The sequence below is a fragment of the Sphaerodactylus townsendi genome, linkage group LG01 (assembly GCF_021028975.2).
Source record: "Sphaerodactylus townsendi isolate TG3544 linkage group LG01, MPM_Stown_v2.3, whole genome shotgun sequence".
Taxonomy (NCBI): domain Eukaryota; kingdom Metazoa; phylum Chordata; class Lepidosauria; order Squamata; family Sphaerodactylidae; genus Sphaerodactylus; species Sphaerodactylus townsendi.
In genome coordinates, this window is record NC_059425.1 from 136,646,329 (window position 1) to 136,668,333 (window position 22,005).

General features: G+C 41.0%; 1 protein-coding gene across 2 annotated transcripts in view; it reads right to left on the reverse strand.

Moving 5' to 3' along the window:
* The window catches only part of LOC125431896 (cytochrome b5 reductase 4), a 31,118-nt gene that overhangs the window by 7,396 nt on the left and 1,717 nt on the right, over positions 1–22,005 (reverse strand). For both annotated transcript variants that reach the window (XR_007244360.1, XM_048495092.1), the window contains exons 2-13: positions 21,280–21,433; positions 14,470–14,570; positions 14,050–14,134; positions 12,210–12,251; positions 10,596–10,650; positions 8,566–8,623; positions 8,357–8,450; positions 6,747–6,779; positions 5,334–5,456; positions 4,130–4,270; positions 2,983–3,135; positions 1,707–1,857 (exon numbers count right to left, since the gene is read on the reverse strand). Coding sequence is in view for 1 of the 2 variants with exons in the window: in XM_048495092.1 (XP_048351049.1) it covers positions 1,707–1,857; positions 2,983–3,135; positions 4,130–4,270; positions 5,334–5,456; positions 6,747–6,779; positions 8,357–8,450; positions 8,566–8,623; positions 10,596–10,650; positions 12,210–12,251; positions 14,050–14,134; positions 14,470–14,570; positions 21,280–21,433 (1,190 nt within the window). In the remaining variant the exon portion in view is untranslated. The remainder of the gene's footprint in view (positions 1–1,706; positions 1,858–2,982; positions 3,136–4,129; positions 4,271–5,333; positions 5,457–6,746; positions 6,780–8,356; positions 8,451–8,565; positions 8,624–10,595; positions 10,651–12,209; positions 12,252–14,049; positions 14,135–14,469; positions 14,571–21,279; positions 21,434–22,005) is intronic.

The following is a 22,005-nucleotide window of genomic DNA, read 5'->3' on the forward strand; positions in this document are numbered from 1 at the left end:
AACCCCACTTTAATTTTGAAAAATGCATAGCAATTTTATTTAATGGCAGGACATTAACACTGCTGGCTGAAACTTCGAGTACAATCATGATCAAGGGACTACGAGCAAAACGCAGGGTCTCATGTTCATTCCCTTCTTTTTCTACAGTGGTTTGGCGTTGCTTGTGGCTGTGATGGACAGGAGGCTGTCCAGCCACTAGCTGTCAAACAAGCATTTCAACCAGTTCTAAGAATAAAATAATTCACAACTATTGTTCTTTTTATTATCTTGCCTCCAGAGTCTTAGTCTCCTTAAGCAACTATAAAACTTACCTCACAATAGTATACCCACAACCATCAAAATACATTAGACTAGGAAGGGGAGGGGAAGATTTATTATAACACACCCAATTCCCCTGAAATAGTATAAGACTGTCACAGTGACTATTCCTAGTCCTAGATAAACTGATGTTAAGCATGACTTGATTTCTTGCCCGGATTCATAAACTGTGGTTCTACATTTTGATACAAGCTTGCAAGACAACTTTTCTGCATTTTCCCAGTTGCTATCCCCTGAAATGTTCACTGAGTCCCCTGAAATTCTGTACTGGGGATCAGGGAACCCTCACGAACAGCCATTTTCCAAATATAATGCCACTGGCACTGCACACACGAAAGCCTTGAGTTCTGTGGTAATAAAGACCACACCAATAATACCATTTCCACCTCTATTAGGATACTTACTTCATGGTTGACCCGTATTAAAAACAAAGGAAAAGACTGTATCCAAAAACTAAAAGCAGAACTCTGCAAAAGAAACAGACCTCTCCCCCTCCCTGACACAAATTGCCATGCTCTAAAAAAACACAGCCTCCAGAGTACTGGACCCGCACGGTCAGTGCTGGGAGAAAAGTAGGTGTCTGTTGCAGAAAACAAAGTTCCAAATCCAAATCCCTTTTATTGGCATTATGCTGTGGAAAACAATGAAAACTGCCCCCCCCCCCCACCCTTTCTGGCTGAAATACCCATCTACATGAAAGCTAGACACCCACGATCTTATACAATTCAACCTTGTTGGATCCTACAACTCACACAGGCCACAATCATGGATCTTTCTCATGTTCCTCTCCTTGCAACTGTCCTTGCCAACCAATGCTGCGTAATAGCCATGTGTGCTGGGAGAATGCAGTGGAGTGTAATGCAAGTGCGACAGCAATCACATTCTCCAACCAGTGTAGCTGCACGGATGGAAGACAGAATGGTTGATTTATGCTCTCAGTTCACAGGATTCAACCCTCTGATTGCAAATGCTTATCAAACCACCTTGACTTGCTGTCACTGCAAATAGCAACTGATGTAGGTTACATAACTATAAGAGAAGAGCGTGAAACATAATGCCCCAACACAAATCTTTCACAGTTCCTAAAGGGCACTGAGATAGTGTGTAATTGTCGAAGCATTCTATAATATGTACTAAGTGATATTTAACACATTTATAATTTAACCTTCTGTGCCTATATTTCTAAAGATTTATTACTGGTTCCTTCCTGCAATCATATTACGGTCTGCAATGCTAAGCTTGCATAATGTTTATTCAATATGTTCTGTTGTACATAATCATCTATTGGCTCATCAATTCTTTGAAATGGGATAAAGCTCAACCATGTCATTTTAATTAATAAGCTACTTTAGGACTGTGGCATAAAACTGGCTTGAGGTTCTTTATACCTGAGATTACTGCTACTTGTCAAAACATAGTTTAGCAATTTAACCATTGGTGTGAATCCTGTGCCTGCTGCTAGTAAAAATAGGTCGTCTACATCTTCAGCTTGTGGCTTTAAGAAGGTGCCTTCAGGATTACTCACAGAAATGTACTCCCCTATAAAAGAAAAACCAAATAGTGAAATACATTTTGAGGAAAGAGACTACACTGCTCCAAACATCTATTCACCAAACTAAATTCAATATATCGGTTTACAAGTTAAAGAACTGCAAGATGCAATTATCATCTTTATGAAAACGTTAAAAACACAAATAATTTTTATAAATAGTTTGCTAAGAGTTCCAAAACTACACTGTAATGCTTTTCATGTTGTGTATATTGATTCTGAAAATGTTTCAAATGTTCAAAATACGTCACAACACCATTAATCACTACACATTGGAAAAATAACTCATACCAACCAAATGTACTAACAGCTTAAATCAGCGCAAGGCATGCTTTAAAGTGAAAGAATGCTGAACATCAAAACATCACAAAACATATTTAAGAGACCAACAAGACACAAAGAATCCATATAATGCATTGAATACCTGCAGTGAATACCCAGGTAACTGACTGGACTTCCTAAGAAATGCAAGATCAAATGCAAGAGTCCTGTATATCCAGACGGGAATTCTAGATAAAACTCTCATTTCGAAGTGCAAAGCAGCTTCTTCAGCACTGAAACCCATTATTATATGAAAGAATGAGCTTCAGGAATAAATGCCTTCATATGTAAGAGGTTGTCAATCTCCCCAACTAACTATCGGCTAAACTTGCATACCCACTATCCTGGAGTGTGCCACAGGATGCTTCGCACTGCAAAATGGGTGTCTTATCTAAAATCCCCATCTGGTTATACTGGACTCTTTGATCTTATACTTGTTGGGAAGTCTAGTCAGCTACATAGAGATTGTACAGATTCCCTCCATTACATGGATTCTTTGTTTGTGTCTTGCTATTCACTTAAATATGTTTTATGATGTTTTGATGTTTAGCACTCCTTCACTTTAAAGCATGCATTGCGCTGATTTAAGCTGTCACTGCATTTGGTTGGTATGAGTTTATTGTTGTGTCAATGTGTAGCAGTTCATTTTTGGGGCTTGTATTTATTTAGTATATTACTGCTCTGCCTCTGTTAGGTTGTTATGCATGGAATTTTGATTACAACACCATCAACAGCATCAAACTCAGTTTTAGGCTAACTTGGTAGGCAAAACCAAACCCCCCAACCAAACTTACCTATGCATATACAGTCAAGCACTGGTGTAAATAATCCACTGGGATAAATTTTGATCATAAAAAATACATGTGTCTTATCGTTGTGAGAAGGGTCTTTGAATTTTGATACTAAGGAAGAGATCACAGGTGTGTATGGTTTCACTATCTCTGTGCCTATGGAAAAGAAGGAGAAGAAAATCCAACGTTAAAAGAACATTAGAACCCAATCTGAAACAAAAATCACTGTTAAGAACTAGGATATTAACAATGCCCAACATTACTGTATGTACAATGGATAACTTTCATTATGTGTGGAACCTAAGCCTTTCCTACAAGTCTTTTATGAAAAATTAGAGAACCCTTTGAAATAACATTTGAGTTCAGCACAAGGGACATTTTGTATTTCAGCCCTTATAAGCACCATTTTGCCCAAGAATCAATTTCATCTTGCTTTGTCAGCCAGTAACATATAATGCCAAGATCATCTTTAACCAATAATAAAATACAATCAAAACATTTGCCGCTAATATCATAGTTGCTATTTGGAAATTTCCAATAAACTCCTCTTAATGTTCCCATCAGTACAACCCAAAAGCCATCTGGTAACACAAATAGTGTTCTATAGTATTGTCGAATGCTTTCACGGATGGATTCAACTGGTTCTGGTGGGTTTTCCGGGCTGTGTAGCCATGGTCTGGTGGATCTTGTTCCTGACATTTCGCCTGCATCTGTGGCTGGCATCTTCAGAGGTGTATCACAGAGGGAAGTCTGCTACACTTCAGACACTTCAGTCTGTTACACTTCAGAAGACCAAGAAGACTCGGAACTCTTTTCCTCAGACATCTTGACACAGGTTAAGAGTTGTAAAACACTTAATAATCAGTTACTACTAACCTAGTAACTAACAGCTAGTAACGATCAACTATCTAAGAAATCAGTGGGGCTATGGCAATAGCGACCTATCAGAACGCAGGGCTATCAAAACTGGATAGTGAAGCCCCCTCCAGTCCAGAAGAACTGCAAAAGATTGGCACAGCTCTGTCTGAACAGCAGGAGTTTATTAATATAAACTGTTTTTATTTAAGAAGAAATTACTCCATGATTGAGTACTTTCGTATTACAAAATGAACTGAATCAACCAAAACAGTACAGATTTTCAATACATTACCTGTGATTGTCTTTTTGAGGTAAACATGGTACCCAACTGGAACCTGGAGATGAGTTCCTGATGGTAACAGTACACACAAGAGTCTAGTGTCATGACTGACACTAGACTTTGATATCAATTTGCATTTTCTGAAGAACAATCCTTAAAAACACAGAAACAGTATTTCATTCGAACTATCCTACTCAAACATTAACATAGTTATATCTGAAGCTTGAGTTAACTATCCATTCCCATTTTATCACCTGCTATTTTACCAGCATATTTCTGTACCACTAGTGACCTTAAGACATTTCATTTATAGAGCAACAACATTGCTACTGTAACAATGAACATTAATGTAAGAACAAGAGATTGGATCCTATGAACCACAAACACCTGCTCATCTTTCCCCACCTCCCCCTTCCTGAACAGCCTCCAATGATCCTTGAACAGCTGGAGGAGCAGGTGGTTAAGGGAGTATCAGATAAAATGTCCTGTGGTATTGGGACAGGGGGCTATGGTTAAGAGGCAGAAGTGAGCAAAAATCACCACACTTCACCAGGGCTAGCAAGAGACTGAGATGGGGACAATTTGGCCCAATTCCATCTCCACATTTCAGCACCCTGTAACTCCACAACCCTTAGCATCAGCTTTTCAGGGATAATAGTGAGGAAACATCCGCTTATATAAGTGCCATTTCACATGCGGTTCACAGACTCCAATCTTTGATTGTTTTATTACTGAAAGGATTCTGTTCATTTCATAGTTTTGAATTCCAAAGATATTATAAGATCCTAAAAGATTTGAAAACCCTTTCGCATAAAAATTTGCACACAACTGGGAGGAGAAAACATCAGAAATATTCAGTACACATTTCACTGATAACCATGGAAACACCAAGCCCTCAAATCAGACATAGTTAACACACAACTGCTTCCATTAAAACGCAGTTACACATAGTGAACAGCAATTCGATTTGGTTTGCTAAAGCAGAACTGCGGGAGGGAGGGGGAAACTGGCCTTAGGGAGAAAGATTTGAGTCTGGTAGCACCTGAGAGAGCAATAGGACTTTCAGAATGTAAGGTTTTGAGAGTGAAAACTCCTTGCATCCGATGAAAGTTTATACCCCCAACATCTTTTGAGTCTCTAAACTAGATGTTCTATTGCTGACCAACACAACAACCCTCTGAAAATCACCTTAGGCGGGGAGAACGAAGATAATTACCTCTGTCAGCGCATTTGACAAAAGAGTTATGACTCTGCAGCGGCTTCCCAAGATTTTTCCAATGGAGAGACACTTTCTTCTTCAGGATCAACTCCACCTTCCTCACTTTTCCCAAGACCTGTACTATAAATACAAGTACTGTTGTTCTACACTTCATATAAGCACAATATTTGCAACTTACACCTGCTCCCAATCATTCCAGCATCTGCAATCCACCAGCACAGCTAGACAAGCTCAACTGAGTTTAATACAGTAGTGGGGGGGGGAGGGGGTTGCAGAAGATTTCATGAAATTGTGCAGCGTAGCCACCAGTAAACTGCCTACTGCAGTTCTGAACTCAACAAAATGTATTCAGAAAGTTAAAATATGAAAAATCTGCCTAATTTTATCCTTATTTTCTCCAGTTCAGCTTTTCTTAATTTAATAGTAGTTGATTTGGATGACTGTCGAACAAGACATTATAAATAGTCTACTGGAAACCACCCTGAACTCAAAAGGGGAGGGGGCACTAAAAAATTTAAATAAATACAAAACCAAGATTAAAATATACATTCTAAGGATGACAAATTACAAGGAAACAGAAACTGTGAAACTAGTTTTATGGGCTCAAGAGGCTTTCAATATGTCGCTCTTGAACAAGAGATATTAATGTGGGACGATACACAGCTTTTGAGATGAAGGAACTTTCAAAAGTAATTTGATTTTATGGTGTGGGAGTTCACTTTCAAAAGATATTGAAGCATAAAATTTCCACTGAGCACAACTCATTGCATGAGCTGAGGCACTTCTTTGTTTACAGTATAATAAAAATAGGCTGAACAGATTACAAATCAGGAAGGCATCAGTATAAAATGTTAAAGAACTTCAGTTAATATGTCAGAATGAATAATGTGAAAAATAAGATCTGGCAACTAACTGGTTTTAAATTAAATTCTATGGTTTACAGACTATCTGAACAACAAATTGTTCATACCATGACTACATTCTTCCTTCCACTTGTACAAAATAACTCTCATATAAACATGCATACGTATGTAGGGGACCAGATACAACATGTTAAGATTTTTGTGTAATAGTAACATCTGCTAAATCAGCATATAAATACTAAGGCTTGGATATATCAACTGCTTAGAGTGGTCACAGATTTTCCAAAATAAATGGAGGCATTCTTAAAGCCATCAGATCAAATGAAACAAATTTAATTTGGGAGCAGGGGAAGAAAGAAATTTTTCAAATGGTGACTGGTATATAGCAGAACAGGAAGTACCACAAAAAGTTAAAATCATTTACACTTCAAAGTGTTTTTGAAACAGTACAGGAATATTCATGTTACTGAAACAAAAATAATTATTTTTACTCCAGTTAGTATGTATAAGCATATTTTGACTAAGAGAAAAAAAGCATTTTACTTACCTACAATGTCCTCATGAACAGCATAACTCAGCTCTAAAACAGATATACATATATCTCAGTTTAACAGAAATCATATATCTGTCTACAACTGTAAGTATTAATCATCCTCGTTTAAGGTTGGGCAACCACGAGAATGGGGAGCTATTTTTTACATGGGATCTGTATTGCAGTCATAGCATAATAAAACAGCTTAACAGGTTCTTTACAATGAAAACCCCCCAAAAATTCTAGGTATACTGACATCTAGATTCAAGCCAGCATTGAAAAATGCAGTATAAATGCAAAGCGAGGCATTCCATTGTTCCCTGAAATTACCCATTTCTATATCTGAGGCAGCAAATAATGGCACCCCCCCTTCACTTGAGACAGTACAATGTATTTAATTTAGGATTATCGGGTAAATTGTTGTCCGTTAACGGTTTATCAACATCTCCTGAAGAGAGAAACTGCTTTTAAAAATCAACACTAGTACCTCTATCTCAGAATGCAAACAACTTCATGGAAAACTCCCCACTACACAGATGGTTCTCCATGTGTATATTTTATATCGTGGGACCGTGGCCGTAGAACAGTGGTTCCCAACCTTTTGTCACTCAAGTACTACTTGGGAGCCCATTTTCCTAAATTGTACCCTCACATGAGAATTGAAAAACTGATTTTAAATGTAACTTAAAACAATGACAAAAACAGCAATTTGTAGAAAAAACACAAAGACAGTCTGCATTCGAATGTTCTCAAAGAGGAGAAGAGTGAGAGCCTGAGAAGAGGTGAATGCGCACTGCAGAGGCCTGTTCGCCACAATAACAAAGCGAGGGAACACAGTTTTCTCCAAGTGAAATGACTAAAGAAACCCACACTGCTACTCATCATAATATTGAATTAATTTCACAACTTTTGATCTGTATTTTGTCTTACACTGTTAAAATTAATGTACACTTTTCCTCCATTATATGGTTTTCCCATGTACCCTCAAACATTCAGATATGCTGGAAACTACTACCGTAGAACATTATTTGTGTGTTGAACAAATGGACACAGGTGAAGCTGCCTAACACTGCATCAGACCATAGGTCAATGCTGTCCATGCAAACTGGCACCAGTTCTCCAGGGTCTTAAGCCGACTGCCTGGTCATTTTCAGAGGTGTATGAGGGGGAAATGGTGCTGGGGGACAAAACCTCCTCCAGGCGCCCTCCCATAGGTTGTGGAGCCCCACGCTCTGTGGGTCACGGAGCCCCGACAAAAACATGGTCAGGTCCAAGGTAGCCTGAAGATGACGAGGCAGCAGGACTTCCTGCTGCTTTGTCATCTTCGTGGTGAAAGGCATCTGGTCATGGGGGAGGGGGGCAATTTTGCAGACCAGGTAACCCCATTTCCCCATGCAGATTCGCCCCTGGTCCTTTTACTTGAAGATGCCATGGAGTGCACCTGAGACCTTCTACAGATCATGCAGATGACATATGACTTAGCTGTGCCCTGTCTTTTTGAGTTAACCCACAATACATCAGAGCTTGGGCTGTGAAAAACCCAGTAGAATTTTAATAATGCTGGAAATCATTTGTATAGTTTTTAAATCAGCTGCACTCAAAACATTTGCCAGTAAAGCGCTTACCAAAATGCAGAAGGAATGAGTAGTCATTCACAATGATCTCTCCTCGCAGTCTACCTTCTTGAAGATCAGCTATCACCGACTCAGAGTTAATATCCTTACAGAGGAGGGAAAATAGGAACCATTTCAAAGTAGTTGTTACGACTGCGGAGGTCACAGAAAAAAACCAAAACCTATATTTTTTCTAATTCTTTTCTACCAAATATATTTACCTTTTGTTTTGTGTATATGACGATAGTGACTGTACCATCTGTCTGGAACCAATCATAACTGAAATGTATTGAGAAAACTATAAATCTTTTGAAAAAATTTATGCATTTAAAAACCTGCTTCCAGTTGATATTCTGAAGAAACTTGCCCAAATCAGATAATTCAATTATACCAGCAGGTATAACTAGCAATTGATAGTATGTGGTGACCATTTCACACTGTGCTTTGTGGGAACCTCAGACTCCAAAGTTCAGAGCAAAGTCAGCAATAAGAGATCAGTTCTTCTCTGTGACCAGCATGGTCTCATCTCTTACTTCACATCAGTATTACAAAGTGTTCCAAGTGTCTCTGGAACACAGTGCAAGTCTCTATCTCTCCCCTGATATCTCCATAGTATGTCAGAGAACTTGGGGAAAGGTAGGGTCAGCAGAGCAGCAACAAGTGGCTGACCACCAAGGTCCAGAAGTAAATTGAAAGGCAGTATAAAAGGAACAAATCTGGAGTAATATGGTCCTTAAGACCCACCCCTGTCAATATGCTGAACCACAGCATTCTGTACCAACATCCTCACAGCTTTCAAGGGATGCCTCATACAGACTCCATTGCAGTAATCTAACCTAGACGTTACTAGGGTGAGCAACACAGTGGCACAATGTTTTCTGTCCGGGAAGGTGTGCAGCTGGCTCACCCCTATCTTAGGGAGGCATTCACTGTTTCCTCGACCCAGTCTGCCAGCCTTGCCCCAGAACATTTAAGCAGCCAGAAGATCCAAGGGCCGTATAGCAGGTCATAGGTCTTAAACTTCCAAGAATATTATCCATTCCCAGACTAGGCAAGCTGAAAGGTATACTCTCACAACTGGACAAATTAGCACCCTGGAACCATCCAATCTTATTAGTGGAACAGGTGCAAGCAATTTTATCCATGATTGCAGTCCATCTCTTCCTGTAGGCTGGAACCTACTAAGCCCCTGAGCACTCACAGGAATCCTGCAGGTCTACACTGGGAGGATACAATGGTAACGGAGGAGTATTATTTTTTCCCTCCAACATTGCCACAGAGTAGGTTTTAGCCCATCCATTGCTGGATTCCTTCTGAGTCTTCCTCCACTGTCACCCTAGCAGTCTCCCATTTTATAGTACTTGGCTCCTCAGCAAACTAATGGGCTGCACAGTTCACAAACCTGAGACATAGGCACCCAGGAGCAATCTCGTCCTTTGCCTGAGACATTTCTTCACTCCAAAGGTCAGCCAGGGCATCAACTGAATCAACTGAATCAGCAGAAAAATCTCCACATGCCGTATGAAAACCAATTGGATCCACCAGGCTATGGGGGCAGATCATCTTCATTGCTCCCCCACTCCTGCAGCATTTTGGTATCCCTGTACGTTTAAACCCAGCCATGTAGTGATCTGTCCATGACAAGCAGATTGTCTTCAAACACCCTATCTTCAGAGCAAAACACCACATCGTTGCTACCTGTTCACTTCCTGTTACACAATAAAACGTTTAAGATCTCAACAAATTCCTGAATTGCCACTTAAGTATTAGCTTAAGACTTAAGACTTTGGCAATGGGTCACATAACTCCAGGTTTGTGACAGTTCTTACGTGAATGACTGAATCTGGCAGCCGTTTTCCAAGATATCAGGCTCAGGATATCACCTTCTGCCTGATCCTTTCAGCTGGAGATTCTTCTACATGCAAGCAGATTGGTCTACTAGTGACCCGCACAGCCTCACCTTGCCATCAAAGTGTTGCCAGTAATTTTAGACTTAGGAATGGAGCAAACATGAATGCTCCAGAATAAAGATAAGATTATACTGGCAAGGAACTTGGGAACCATAAAGCAGTACTGAAGGGTTTTTTTTAAAGGATTCAATTCCTTCACACTGTCTGTGTAAAATACTTTATTAAAAATCTTAAATCAATAACCAAACAACATGCAAATACCACTTATAAAGCCCCTATATAAACATTAAGAGACCTACTGAGACGGGGGTGGGGAGAGAAGAGGAGAAATGTAACAGTACCTGGGAATTAGCTCTTTGGAACTGTTATCCAAGTCTTTAGGTTTAGAAAACATGCCTACAAAAATGAAAATGTGCAAATTTACATTAAAAAATCTGAAAGAAAACAGATGTGTCTTAAAAGCACATATCAGGATTCATTCTGCCATTCTGATAATGGACATGTAACTATTTAAAGGAAGATTACTCAGTCCCATAAACCTGAACCACCACATTAATCCCTCGATCCTGATACAGTTTATACCTAGTGGATCACTATTTTATATCTGCTTCAGGCATGCATCTTCACTGCTCCTTATTCTGCAGCACATTTGGTTGGATCCCAACCAGCATTTTCAGGAACCAAAGATTTCCTCTCATGATGCACAATTTTTCCACTGAATATCAGGTTGCAGTGGTAGGGTCAAGGTGAGAAAATCTCTCTCTGTGAGTAAAATGTCCTTGTGCCTATAGAAACATTAATTGGGATCCAAGCTATTTGCTTCTACTATTTGCTTACATGTACTTAGGTAGACCCATGTAGGTAGGCTCACAGATAACACTGGATTTAGACTAGATTAACAATGAATAGAACTGCATTAAAAATGTTTTAGAGACTTGACTCCAAGTTACTTGAATATCCAAGTATCATGTTCTCCTCCTTTTGTAAAATATGAGCACACCTGAGTCCAAGACAAATAGATCATGACTCCATCAGTGCAACTAGTCAAGCAGAAATCCTGGCTAGTAGCACCAAATCTTGTTTCAGGCTATGGAAGATTTGTAATATAAATGGTTCACTCAAAGGAAGAGAGGTCACCTTGGTCACATGTCATTTACAACACAGTGTAATGCACGGGAAAGGTGTAGTGTTAAATTTGTTATTTTGAGCATAGCTTAGACACAGCATTATCTACCTTTCTACATCAAACATGTTGGAGTGATAAAATTTGTTAAAAACCGCTCACAAATATTTTTAGAAGTATGGCATGCTCAGATCTCACATATCCAAACACACAAAAGACAGGGGGGAGGGGGATGCAGAGGAGGACTAGCTGCATGATATTCCCTTAGAAAAGGCACATTTTCTTACGAACGCTTGAATGAATGCAATATGGCTCAAGAGCAACCTTTGCAATATTAACTTCTGAACTATATTATCTATATACCTAATTCCCACATGTCCCCCTGCCTGTGGTAAATCTGCGGATAGGGGGCCTAACTGCATTCCTAAACAGAGTTACTACAGTCTAATCCCATTTATTTCAATGGGTTTAGACTGAAACAACTCTGCATAGGATTGCACTGAATGTTTTACAGCTCTGAAGAAACCTTGGGGAATATTCTCAGGGAGCTTCTCTTGCTTTGCATCATGGGACTTGGCTCTCTTGCTTGAGCTGCTCAAGACTGGATGTTCTGCAAATACCTTTGCTGTGTATCTGCTTTCTGCTTGAGGTGCCCTGTGCTTCGGCTTACATGGTTTGACTTGATTGGGAAAGGAAGGCAGGGTTTGAGACAGATGATCCACAGTTTGGCTAGGAAACTGACCTATGTAACTACCGGCTCCTTTCCAGCACTCAATCGCATGACTGTATGCCACCTTATTAGAAAAAAATGGATATCGTTAACATAACTCACCATTGAAGACTTCCTTTTTGTCAGGTATAGCTTGACAAGGCTCTGCAAGTATGCAAGAAAATAACATCAATCATGATAGCAGAGAACTTCTGAAGTTATAATGCACTTTCTGAGCATAAGGGCAAAAAATCTTTACTACAGAAAAGTAAATAATAGTCAAACAAGATAAAGTAAGAAAGCATTAAAAATGGAACAGTTCTGAACTAAGACAAAGCCCTCAAACCAAGAAACAGAGTATGCATACCCATACCCAGATATGTTTCTTAAGTATCTTAAAAATGACACAATTCAGGGATGGATCAAACAAAGCACATACATTTTTGTCGCCCCCCCACCTTTTCCAGAAACCCCAAGCCCTCTGGAAAAAAAAATTGAGAAAATAAATAGCTAGTGCTGAGCAAAATTGCCCCCCTTTCCTTTACTGCCAGCAGCAGCATTTCTGTTGAGGCAAGAATGCTGGGCCAAGAGCAAGGGGGAGGGGATTATGCCTGTCCTCCTCTCCTCTTTACACGGAACCCCAAATAGGTTCTGTGACCTCCAGCACTGGCTTTGAAGCTGCTGGTGCACGAAAAAGTGAGAAAAATCCTTGGTGGTAAAGCCCCTGTGCAAATGCATAATTGGACCTAACTTACAACAATGGCTAGCTTTTTAATGTAACACACACAAAAACACAGTTAAACATGCTTGGGAATACTACATTTAAGCATTTTTCTCCTTATGATATCAGCCATGCAACTGACACCAGACTTTATAAACAATACGCACAGAAACTGCATTATGCTCTGTAAATGCCAGTTCCCCAATGACATCGGTATTTTACAGAATACAAAAATCATTGTGCAAACCAAAGCGCAGGTAGAAACAAAGCATGCAATGCTTTTAACATGCCAAGTCACCAGTACGTAGAGACCTGGAACAATTTCTCTCTGCTGTGTGATATACGTGGTGACAGCTCATTTTCTTGCAAATATTGTTAATATCTGCTACCAGAGTCAATTAAAAACAACAACACAGAACTTGGATGTAAAGGAAGTGAGGTCTGGGATGTTGATTGTATCCTGCACTACTTCTTACATAGTTCTGCCATTCAACCCATTACAATGCTCCTGCTAAAAGATTACTTCTTAGGGCTACACAATATGAATTTGAGGAAACAAAGGTGCACATATACCCCAAGGACAACACAAAAGCACTTAGCTGCTCAGGGCAACCCAACTGCAACTTTTTTGCATTGAAGTCAAAATCTTAGATGTTGCACTAAAAACAGCAAATGGAAAAAAACATCCAAAAGTGAGGCTCAAAGCTTCACTTTAGAAAGAGCTTCAGCAACTGATCCCAGCTTCCAGTAGGTCTGCAGATATTTTACGATGCTAGTTGAGAACTGTGGGTAGCACACCTGAGTATTGCCAAATTCAGAAACTCTATATGCTACTTAATTCCACCAAGCAGTGAGCAACATAGCTATTTTATAGAATGTATCAGAGGGGTCCCCTCTCCCCCCACATTAAGTAGTGTAGGTTCCAATTAAGTTGCTTAGCTGTACATTTACAACTTCTTACATGCACACATAAAATATAAAGTACAAATGTGTTTACAAACAGAGAAGCAGATTGAGAAGTGTACCCAGCATACTGTGTAATAGCACTAGAATTATTGCTGTCTGTGACATATTACACAAAGCACACCTACATGTGCAAATATATTGGTACATTTTAAAACTGAGTGATTTTCTTGAAGACTCAAGCCTGATGATACTGGCTTCAGAGGGCAACTCCTCAGCTTCAAATGGTAAAATATTATATCTATTATGACTTGTCTCCGTATTATCAATTATGTATACCTTTCACAGCGACGGTAGGTTTAAGTGCCATTCTTCCAACCAGACACTCTTTCAACATAGATTCATAGTTGACCCAACGATGAACCTGCAAGGAAAAAACAGTTAATACTTTTCAACACATCCATAAAAATACTGTAAAATCCATAATTTGCAGTTTTGAAAAGGACGGACTAGAACAGCAGTGTTTTCAACAAGCAACAGAATATCTTCAGTCAATGATGTAGGTAAGGGGGGAGGGGGTTTCTCGGGTTCAAACCCCTCCCATTACATGTCCAGCTTGCTTGAAACAAGGCATGGAATGGAACAGCCAGAAAGCCCTCAGTCACCGAACCCACCCCATAAAAAATCTGTACCTACGTTACTGCCTTCAGTAGTGCTCAATTTTGGGCGTATGTTTCCATGGCCACCTGAAATGCTTACCTGATCAAAGAGGTCTGTGCCATCTGCCCCCGCTGCTCTCATTAACTCATCCTCACCACCCGGGTGATATTCCATATATGGCGTGACATTATATACAAGACCTGAAAAGAGTAAAAAAGAAGCCCTGTAACTTTGAAAGACAGTCCCCGCCCCAATATTTCCCTTTTTACTTGGTACTAACTATCATTATACTGACACTATCGGTGCAGCTCCAGTCAAATTTTTGAAGTGTGTTGGGGGGAGGGGAATTACGGGAAGGGATTATGATGTATTTTAGGAGGGCTAGGGTGTGGGGTGGGGATGGTTTTTAAAGTAGATTTATTATGTTTAACTATCTTATGTGTTTTCTAACTGCACCCTGCCCTGGGACTTCGGTGATGGGTGGGAAACAAGTTCAGATAAGCAAAACTAAAATCATTAAAATATACAGATTTTCTTACAAACCGAATCACTTAGTAATACAAGGATCTTAAAGGAAAGTTGTATTATGAAACATGTTGTATGCAATACAGACTGACGATACTGCTGTATTGAAAAGAGACAGACAGCTATATACAGTCAGAATCAGATAGTCACACTACAGACAAAATAGATCATGTACTAGAATTAGGAATCACATTATTCTTTTGTGGTTTGGTAAATAAAACTATTTTTCACATGTTTGGTTTATAATACACAAAACAACCGTTTGGATCCAAGCTTCCCAACACTGAACAATACTGAAGAAGTAGATCTTTTGCCCATGCCCTTAGCAGCCTCCAAGCAGTACTACTGAGGGTCAGAGGGCCCCACAGAGGAATTGCTATGTAGCATAGGCAGTTGGCAAAACATCTGTTAGCTAACTTTTTGGAATTCTCTAAGGTGTCAATAAACATGTGGCAGGAATGAACCAGCAGACATTGTTCAACTGGACAATGTCTTGACAAAGTCCCATGTCAAAGACTCCTGAGCAAACTTTAGAGTCATGGGATAGATGACAAGTCATCTTATGGATTATGGACCAGTGCTATTCAGTTTTGTTCACAAATGACCAGGCGTTAGAGGTGAATAATGAGGTGGCACCAAACTATTTAGGTTGATTAAGACAAAAACAGGTTGCAAAGAGTTCCAAAAGGATCTATTAAAAAAAGGGGAAAGGCCTGGACTAGATGGGCCTTCAGTTTGATCCAGGATGGTTCTCCTTACATTCTAAAGTTTAGAACTGATGCTTTTATTGTTTCAAGAGAATGGTTGCCATTAGACAGAGCCATAGAATACTATACCATACGGCCCAGAAAATGTCATGTTTATCTAAAACACAGTTGTGCCTCTTGACACAACAAGACATGGCTGCACAAGGAAAAGCCTTTGCACCCTACTTGGGCTCAGAGTGCCATCTAGTGTACATTTCTGGTCATTGAATATGAAGATGTTCAGCCAAGGTTTATGTTCACTTGCAGTTTGTAATCTCTGCAGGGTGATCTCTACAGGCAAACACAAACCTGCATCTCCTGCACCATTTCCAACATTACTGAAAAGCAAGAGGAAAATACATTTTGCTTCTGTGTGGCCCTTCCACCATGCAAACATAGGTAGAAGTACAGTAAGCATGATTTTTATTTTAGAAAATCTCTAAAAATCATGATGCCTGTAGCACAAATGAAACACTATACAAATAAGTGAGTACATGAATGATTCTAATGTTGAAATCTCGGAAGCTGTTGCTATATTTTTACTCTGTGTACTACAAGATGTGCAATAATGACCTTCTGATTGTATTTGGAATTCTTGACACACACCGGTTTTATGCCAAATAAAGTTTTTGGATTGGATTGGAATACATGCAAACGGTTTAGTTTAGCTCCTGCTGTCATTTTACAGAATTCGGAAAAGATCCCCCCATAATGCCTGTAAACCGTTACATGCATGAATATGTATATACAAACATATATATTGTCCATGCATACTACAATTAAATAGAACACTCTTCTACCTTTATGAAATTCAGCGGTTACATCTCTGGCTTATCTGGCTTCCATCTCCGGCTTATCTCACAAATATGCTGCCATAAGGGCCAGTTTGGCCCGTACAGGCCCCCAGTGCTGATATGCTGCTCCTGGGCACTGGCAAGACTGTGTGGCAGCTTGGTGGAGGTGCAACTCAGATGTAGAGTTCTGAATTTGGTGTAACTGTGGCTGGATTGTGGGGCATGGCCAGAGTTAGCCTGCCCCCTTAGCCCTTTCAGCCCAGGAAACCCCTGACGGAGGCTCAAATTTGTGCCAGGAAAAAAGGTGGCTCAGCTAATAGGTGGTCACAGATTGGTAAAAAAAAACTGCTCTCCTGTGACCATGCTCATGAGATCTCAAGCAGCTCTGGATGACCACTAAGGGTGCTACCAATCAAACCCATATGCCCTGTGACAACCAAACCACCTCCCAGCATCCAAACAGGATTCCCCCAGCCATTAAAAAAAGTCCAGCCAGGACACCCCACAATTCATCAGGTAGGGTACATGGCACAGGACTCTGTCTGACAGCTCCCTGCCATGCAGACTCAGAACTAGTGCCAAGGCTGTGGTTCCAACCACCTTCCACTTCCCCCAAAGTCCAGTACCCTCAGAGCTAGGAACATAGCTCTGGATGACCACTAAGTGATGTGAGGTGGATTTCTGGGACTGCACTATGGAGGGATCAGTCACTTGTACAGACGCACAGTTGCTTTCCCAACACCAGTGGCGTTCCTGCCTAGGGACAGGGGGTACCCTATGTCCCCGGGCGCCCCCCATTTGATCACATGGGGGGGCACCAACATTTCAGGGTCGTTTGTGTGTTTTTTCATGTTCTGGCCTGCAGGGGGAGCATTTTTAAGGCTAGCGGCACCAAAATTTCAGGGTACCATCCAGAGACTGCCCTGATGATACCACCCAAATTTGGTGATGTTTGGTTCAGGGGCAGCAAAGTTATGAACCCCCAAAGGGGGTGACCCCATCCCCATTGTTTTCAATGGGAGCTAACCTGAGATGGGAGCTACCCATTTGAGGGACCATAACTTTGGTCCCCCTGAACATAACTTCACCAAACTTGGTTGGCATCATAAGAATAGTTACCAGATGATACCCTGAAATTTCGGTGTCACTAGCTTTAAAAATGCATCCCTTCCAGGCACCCCAAGACATTTGCCCAAGATTCTTTGTTTTGCAGTGACTTTGCTCCATTGTAGCCAATGGGGAATTTCTGAGTGTGTAGGCAGGCTGCACATTTTTGAAGATAGAGGCACCAGACTTTCAGGGTGGTTCCAGAAGGGCCTCCTGGTAATAGCATCCAGGTTTGGAAACCTTTGCTTCTGGGGGTTCAATTTTATGGGCGCCCAAAAGGCTTATTTTGTTTCCCCGCTCCTGCATATGAAAGCCTGTGGGCTGAGTTCTCTCAGAACTCTCTCAACCCCCCCCCCCCCCCCCGAAGAAAAGCTCACCAAGCTTGGATGCTATTACCAGGAGGTCTCTTGGAGCCACCTTGAAAGTCTGGCATCTCTATCTTCAAAAATGTGCAGCCTGCCTCAGAAATTCCTCATTAGCTACAATGGAGCAAAGTCACTGCAAAACAACGAATCTTGGGCAAATTTCTTGGGGTGCCTGGAAGGGATGCATTTTTAAAGCTAGTGACACCAAAATTTCAGGGTATCATCTGTTAACTATTCTTATGATGCCACCCAAGTTTGGTGAAGTTATGTTCAGGGGGACAAAAGTTATGGTCCCTCAGATGGGTAGCTCCCATCTCAGGTTAGCTCCCATTGAAAACAATTGGGATGGGGCATTCCATTTGGGCGTCCATAACTTTGCTTTGCTGCCCCTGAACCAAACATCACCAAACTCGAGTGGTATCATCAGGACAGTCTCTGGATGATGCCCTGAAATCATGGTGCCGCTAGCTTTAAAAATGCCCTCCCTGCAGGCCGAAAAAACACCAAAAATATCCCACCCCCACATACCTTGCATTCGCATTTGTTCATATTTGGGCAGGACATAATCGGACACTTTTTGTCCGAATGTGCCCAAATTTGCCCAGATTCCAGCCGAATCTGCTATTTGTTTCATCTGAATCTCCAACTCTCAAAAGTGATGCTGTTTCAGAGTGGGGGAGAATCCACCCCCAAACAGCATCACTTTCAATTTTGTTTTAACCGGGGACCCCAGATTCTCCCTTTAAGGTAGATTTAAAAGAAGAATCTGAGCTCCCTCATTTAAACACCATTGAAAGTGATGCTGTTTGGGGGTGGATTCCACTGGAGGTGTTTTGTGAGAGATGATGCTGACATTTGTTTGGTAAATGTTTTGCTGGGGGTGATTTGTGAGAGATTTACATGCTTAATACCCACTTGCACTGGCTTGGAGTTGTTTCTCAGGCTAACAACTTACCTCAAAGGGTTGTTGTGATTAGGAAATTAGGAAAAGAGTTGGTGGGGAGAGAGCCATGTATGTTTTGATGGGAGTGGGAGGTGTTTTGTGAGCTGGTACAAAAAATCATTGTTTGGTCATGGTGGGGGAGGGTGGCCGCCCATACGCCGGGCGGGGGGTGGGCGCCAAACTCAGGTTTTGTCCCCGGGCGCCAGTTTGCCTAGGTACGCTCCTGCCCAACACCCCACTCACTAATCAGAGTGGCGGGACGTTCAGAAAAATTTCTGTTCCATAGCTGCCTTTGCCAGAAGAAATAAACCCATATACTGATAAGGAATATTTTCTGCTCACTGAATGTGGGAATTCCTAACTCTGCAATCTTTGCCACTCCATCCCCTTTTTATGGGAAAAGAAGAATGATAAAACACAGAACCGAGAGCTCTGGAGGGGCCTGAAAAAGCCCCTATCCATGCCCACAGGGGTGCCAATAGCCACACTTTGCTTGCCTCTGTGTTGGCTGCCTTAAGGTGTCAGGGATGGCACCTATTGATGGACAGGCATTCCTGAGTTGGAGAAAGGCCACATAAATGTAGACTGTGATTGTATCTAGGTGATTGAGATGCAGTCCTGACCGTGTAGCTGCTTTTCGATGTATGCCCTCTGCCTCTAAATGTAACCACTCTGATAATGGAACATTCTTGCTTTGTTCTCACTTTCAGTATTTCACAAGCTGGACAGATAAACATGCTTACCCCTGACAACTCTACTCCTATGGGAACCTCTACTCCCGACCTTGGGGCCTTCCAGGCTCCAATGTAACTCTTTCTCACATTCTTTGGGGAAATGGAAGGGGAGATTGGTCTTGGATAAAGAGGGGTGCAAAAGCCAGGTCTGGCAGAACTTGCTTCCTGCAAGCTGGGTGCTTCATTACCTTTCCAATAAATGCTACTGATCAACAATCCAGGGCCTGTTTATTGATTCAAGGATTGAGACGTAACACAGGATCAGTTATGGAACTGCAGGAGCTTCTGGCTGCCATGCACAGTACAACAGTTCATTGCTTCATCCCGAACAGGCCCTGCAACATGTGCTTGCAGCAAGAATGTGATTGCCAAGCTGAGGGACTGGGTGTCCAAAAGAAGCCCTCCATGGAGACTTTGATCAATTGTCCCAGGTGCAGTGTGGGGACTGGCATGTAAGGGTGGGTGGGCAAGAACGGCTTACCTCTGGGAGGTGCTGATCCCCTACAAACAGGGTAACACAATAGGCCATCACTAACCCTAAGACTGCCAGATCATGCCAGAACACAATAGGCCATCACTAACCCTAAGACTTGCCAAGGGCACCATGGGGTGCAGGACCCCAAATGGTAATTTGGGTAGCAGGGGTCCTCCCGAGTCAGATGTGCTTCCATACCTGCTCACACTGGATGTGTAGGGCTTTGGGTGTCCATTGGGGGACAATGCTGTGGCCTACGTCATCACTGGCAGATGGCCAAGGACTTGTAATATACACCTCCAAGGAACACCACAACATAGATGCTAAGGATGCTGACATAGCTGCAGCCACTTAAAGCCAGCTATGGTGTTATCTCCTGCCAGCTGCCACATAACAAAACACCATAGAAAGCCTCACCACAGCAGTGATGCAGTCAGCTGCCCTGGCACAGACACAGACAATAGTTTTCACATGTAGGATATGTAGCACCAAAAAGTATGAGTACAGGAAGCAGGGGTAATTGGGGAGGAGAAACTTTAATATTTTTCCCCTTGGAACAAGTGAAATGAAAGACAAGGTTTTACCCAAAAGGTACAGCATGAAACATTTTTTTGCAAAATTATCTACAGCATTCCATACACTAGACATATACAAATTTCTGGAAATTTTACTTATCTAATCAGGGATCCACACATGATGCCAGTCAAGACCTTTCCTGGTACCCAAGTATTTTTAGAAAGTGGGTATAGCTAAGTGGTACTCTTGCCCAACAGACTTTCTGACTGGCTATGCAGATTAAAATAATATTTTGGCGGCAGCTACCACCACAGTGTTAGCTTTATTCTCTCTCTCCCCATTCCAGTACTCATCTTGACAGCGGCACTTGGGCTTCCTCTCTGTGTGGGGGTGGATTCTGCCTTCTGGACATTTTATCATTCTAGCCACCATGCTGTATTGGAATTCCACTAGTACCCACAGGTTCAAAAATAGTGGAAACCTCCTGTTTAGATCAATAGACTGATTCAATATTTTTATAATGAACTCAATTTTTTCACCCCCTGCCCCGTGATCTATGTATGCAAAAATACATCACAAACAAAAGCCCTTCACATGCAAACTTTATTTGGGCAAGAGGCCCTTCACACTCTTTATGCCCATATGAAGTCAGCTATAAAAATAAATCAATATACATGAATATCACCAAAAAACAACCAACCCACCTCTTATACATATCCAGCAATCATCTTTCTTATTATGTTTGGCGAGCACTTCTTCAGTCACTTCTATTAATCCTCCTTTCAGACCAGCAAGATCTTTTCCACTCTTAGTTAACCGAATCCAGTCCATAAGGCTTCGGCCTGGTTTTAAAGGTACCTAAAAAAGGGACACAGGGAGGCAGAAGGAAAAGAATACATTAGCTACAAGAGCATGAAAGTAAACCAGGCTGGATGCTGTAATAGCAAAACTCCTCAGCTTTATTTTGAAGCAACCTATAAAACCATTAAGTAGAAGCACAAAACAGTTAAACTATAACAGAAAACAGAATACATGGGAGATACCCCTTCTTCATTCTAATTTTACATTCTTTTATCAAGTTATTAAAGGGCTTGAGTACCAAGCACCAGAAATATATTTGTACTTATACCCACTTTTAAGTAAAAAAAATAATACACGGCAGCTCATAGATACCTGCTGCCTTCCATTAAGTATAATCATTAATTTACTATGCTATCAGTTTAATTTTAAATAGAAAAATAGCACTCTTTGTTAGCTAGTCCTAAATAGTGACATTAAATCAGTAACTCAAAGAATTACTTATTTTTTGTATACTGCACTATTTGTACACAATTATTCGTTTAAGACATTGATTAGTATTTGGTATTTTCTATAAATGCACACAAGTTATTAAATGTGGTCCTGGTCTGGATAACACAGGCTAATCAGAG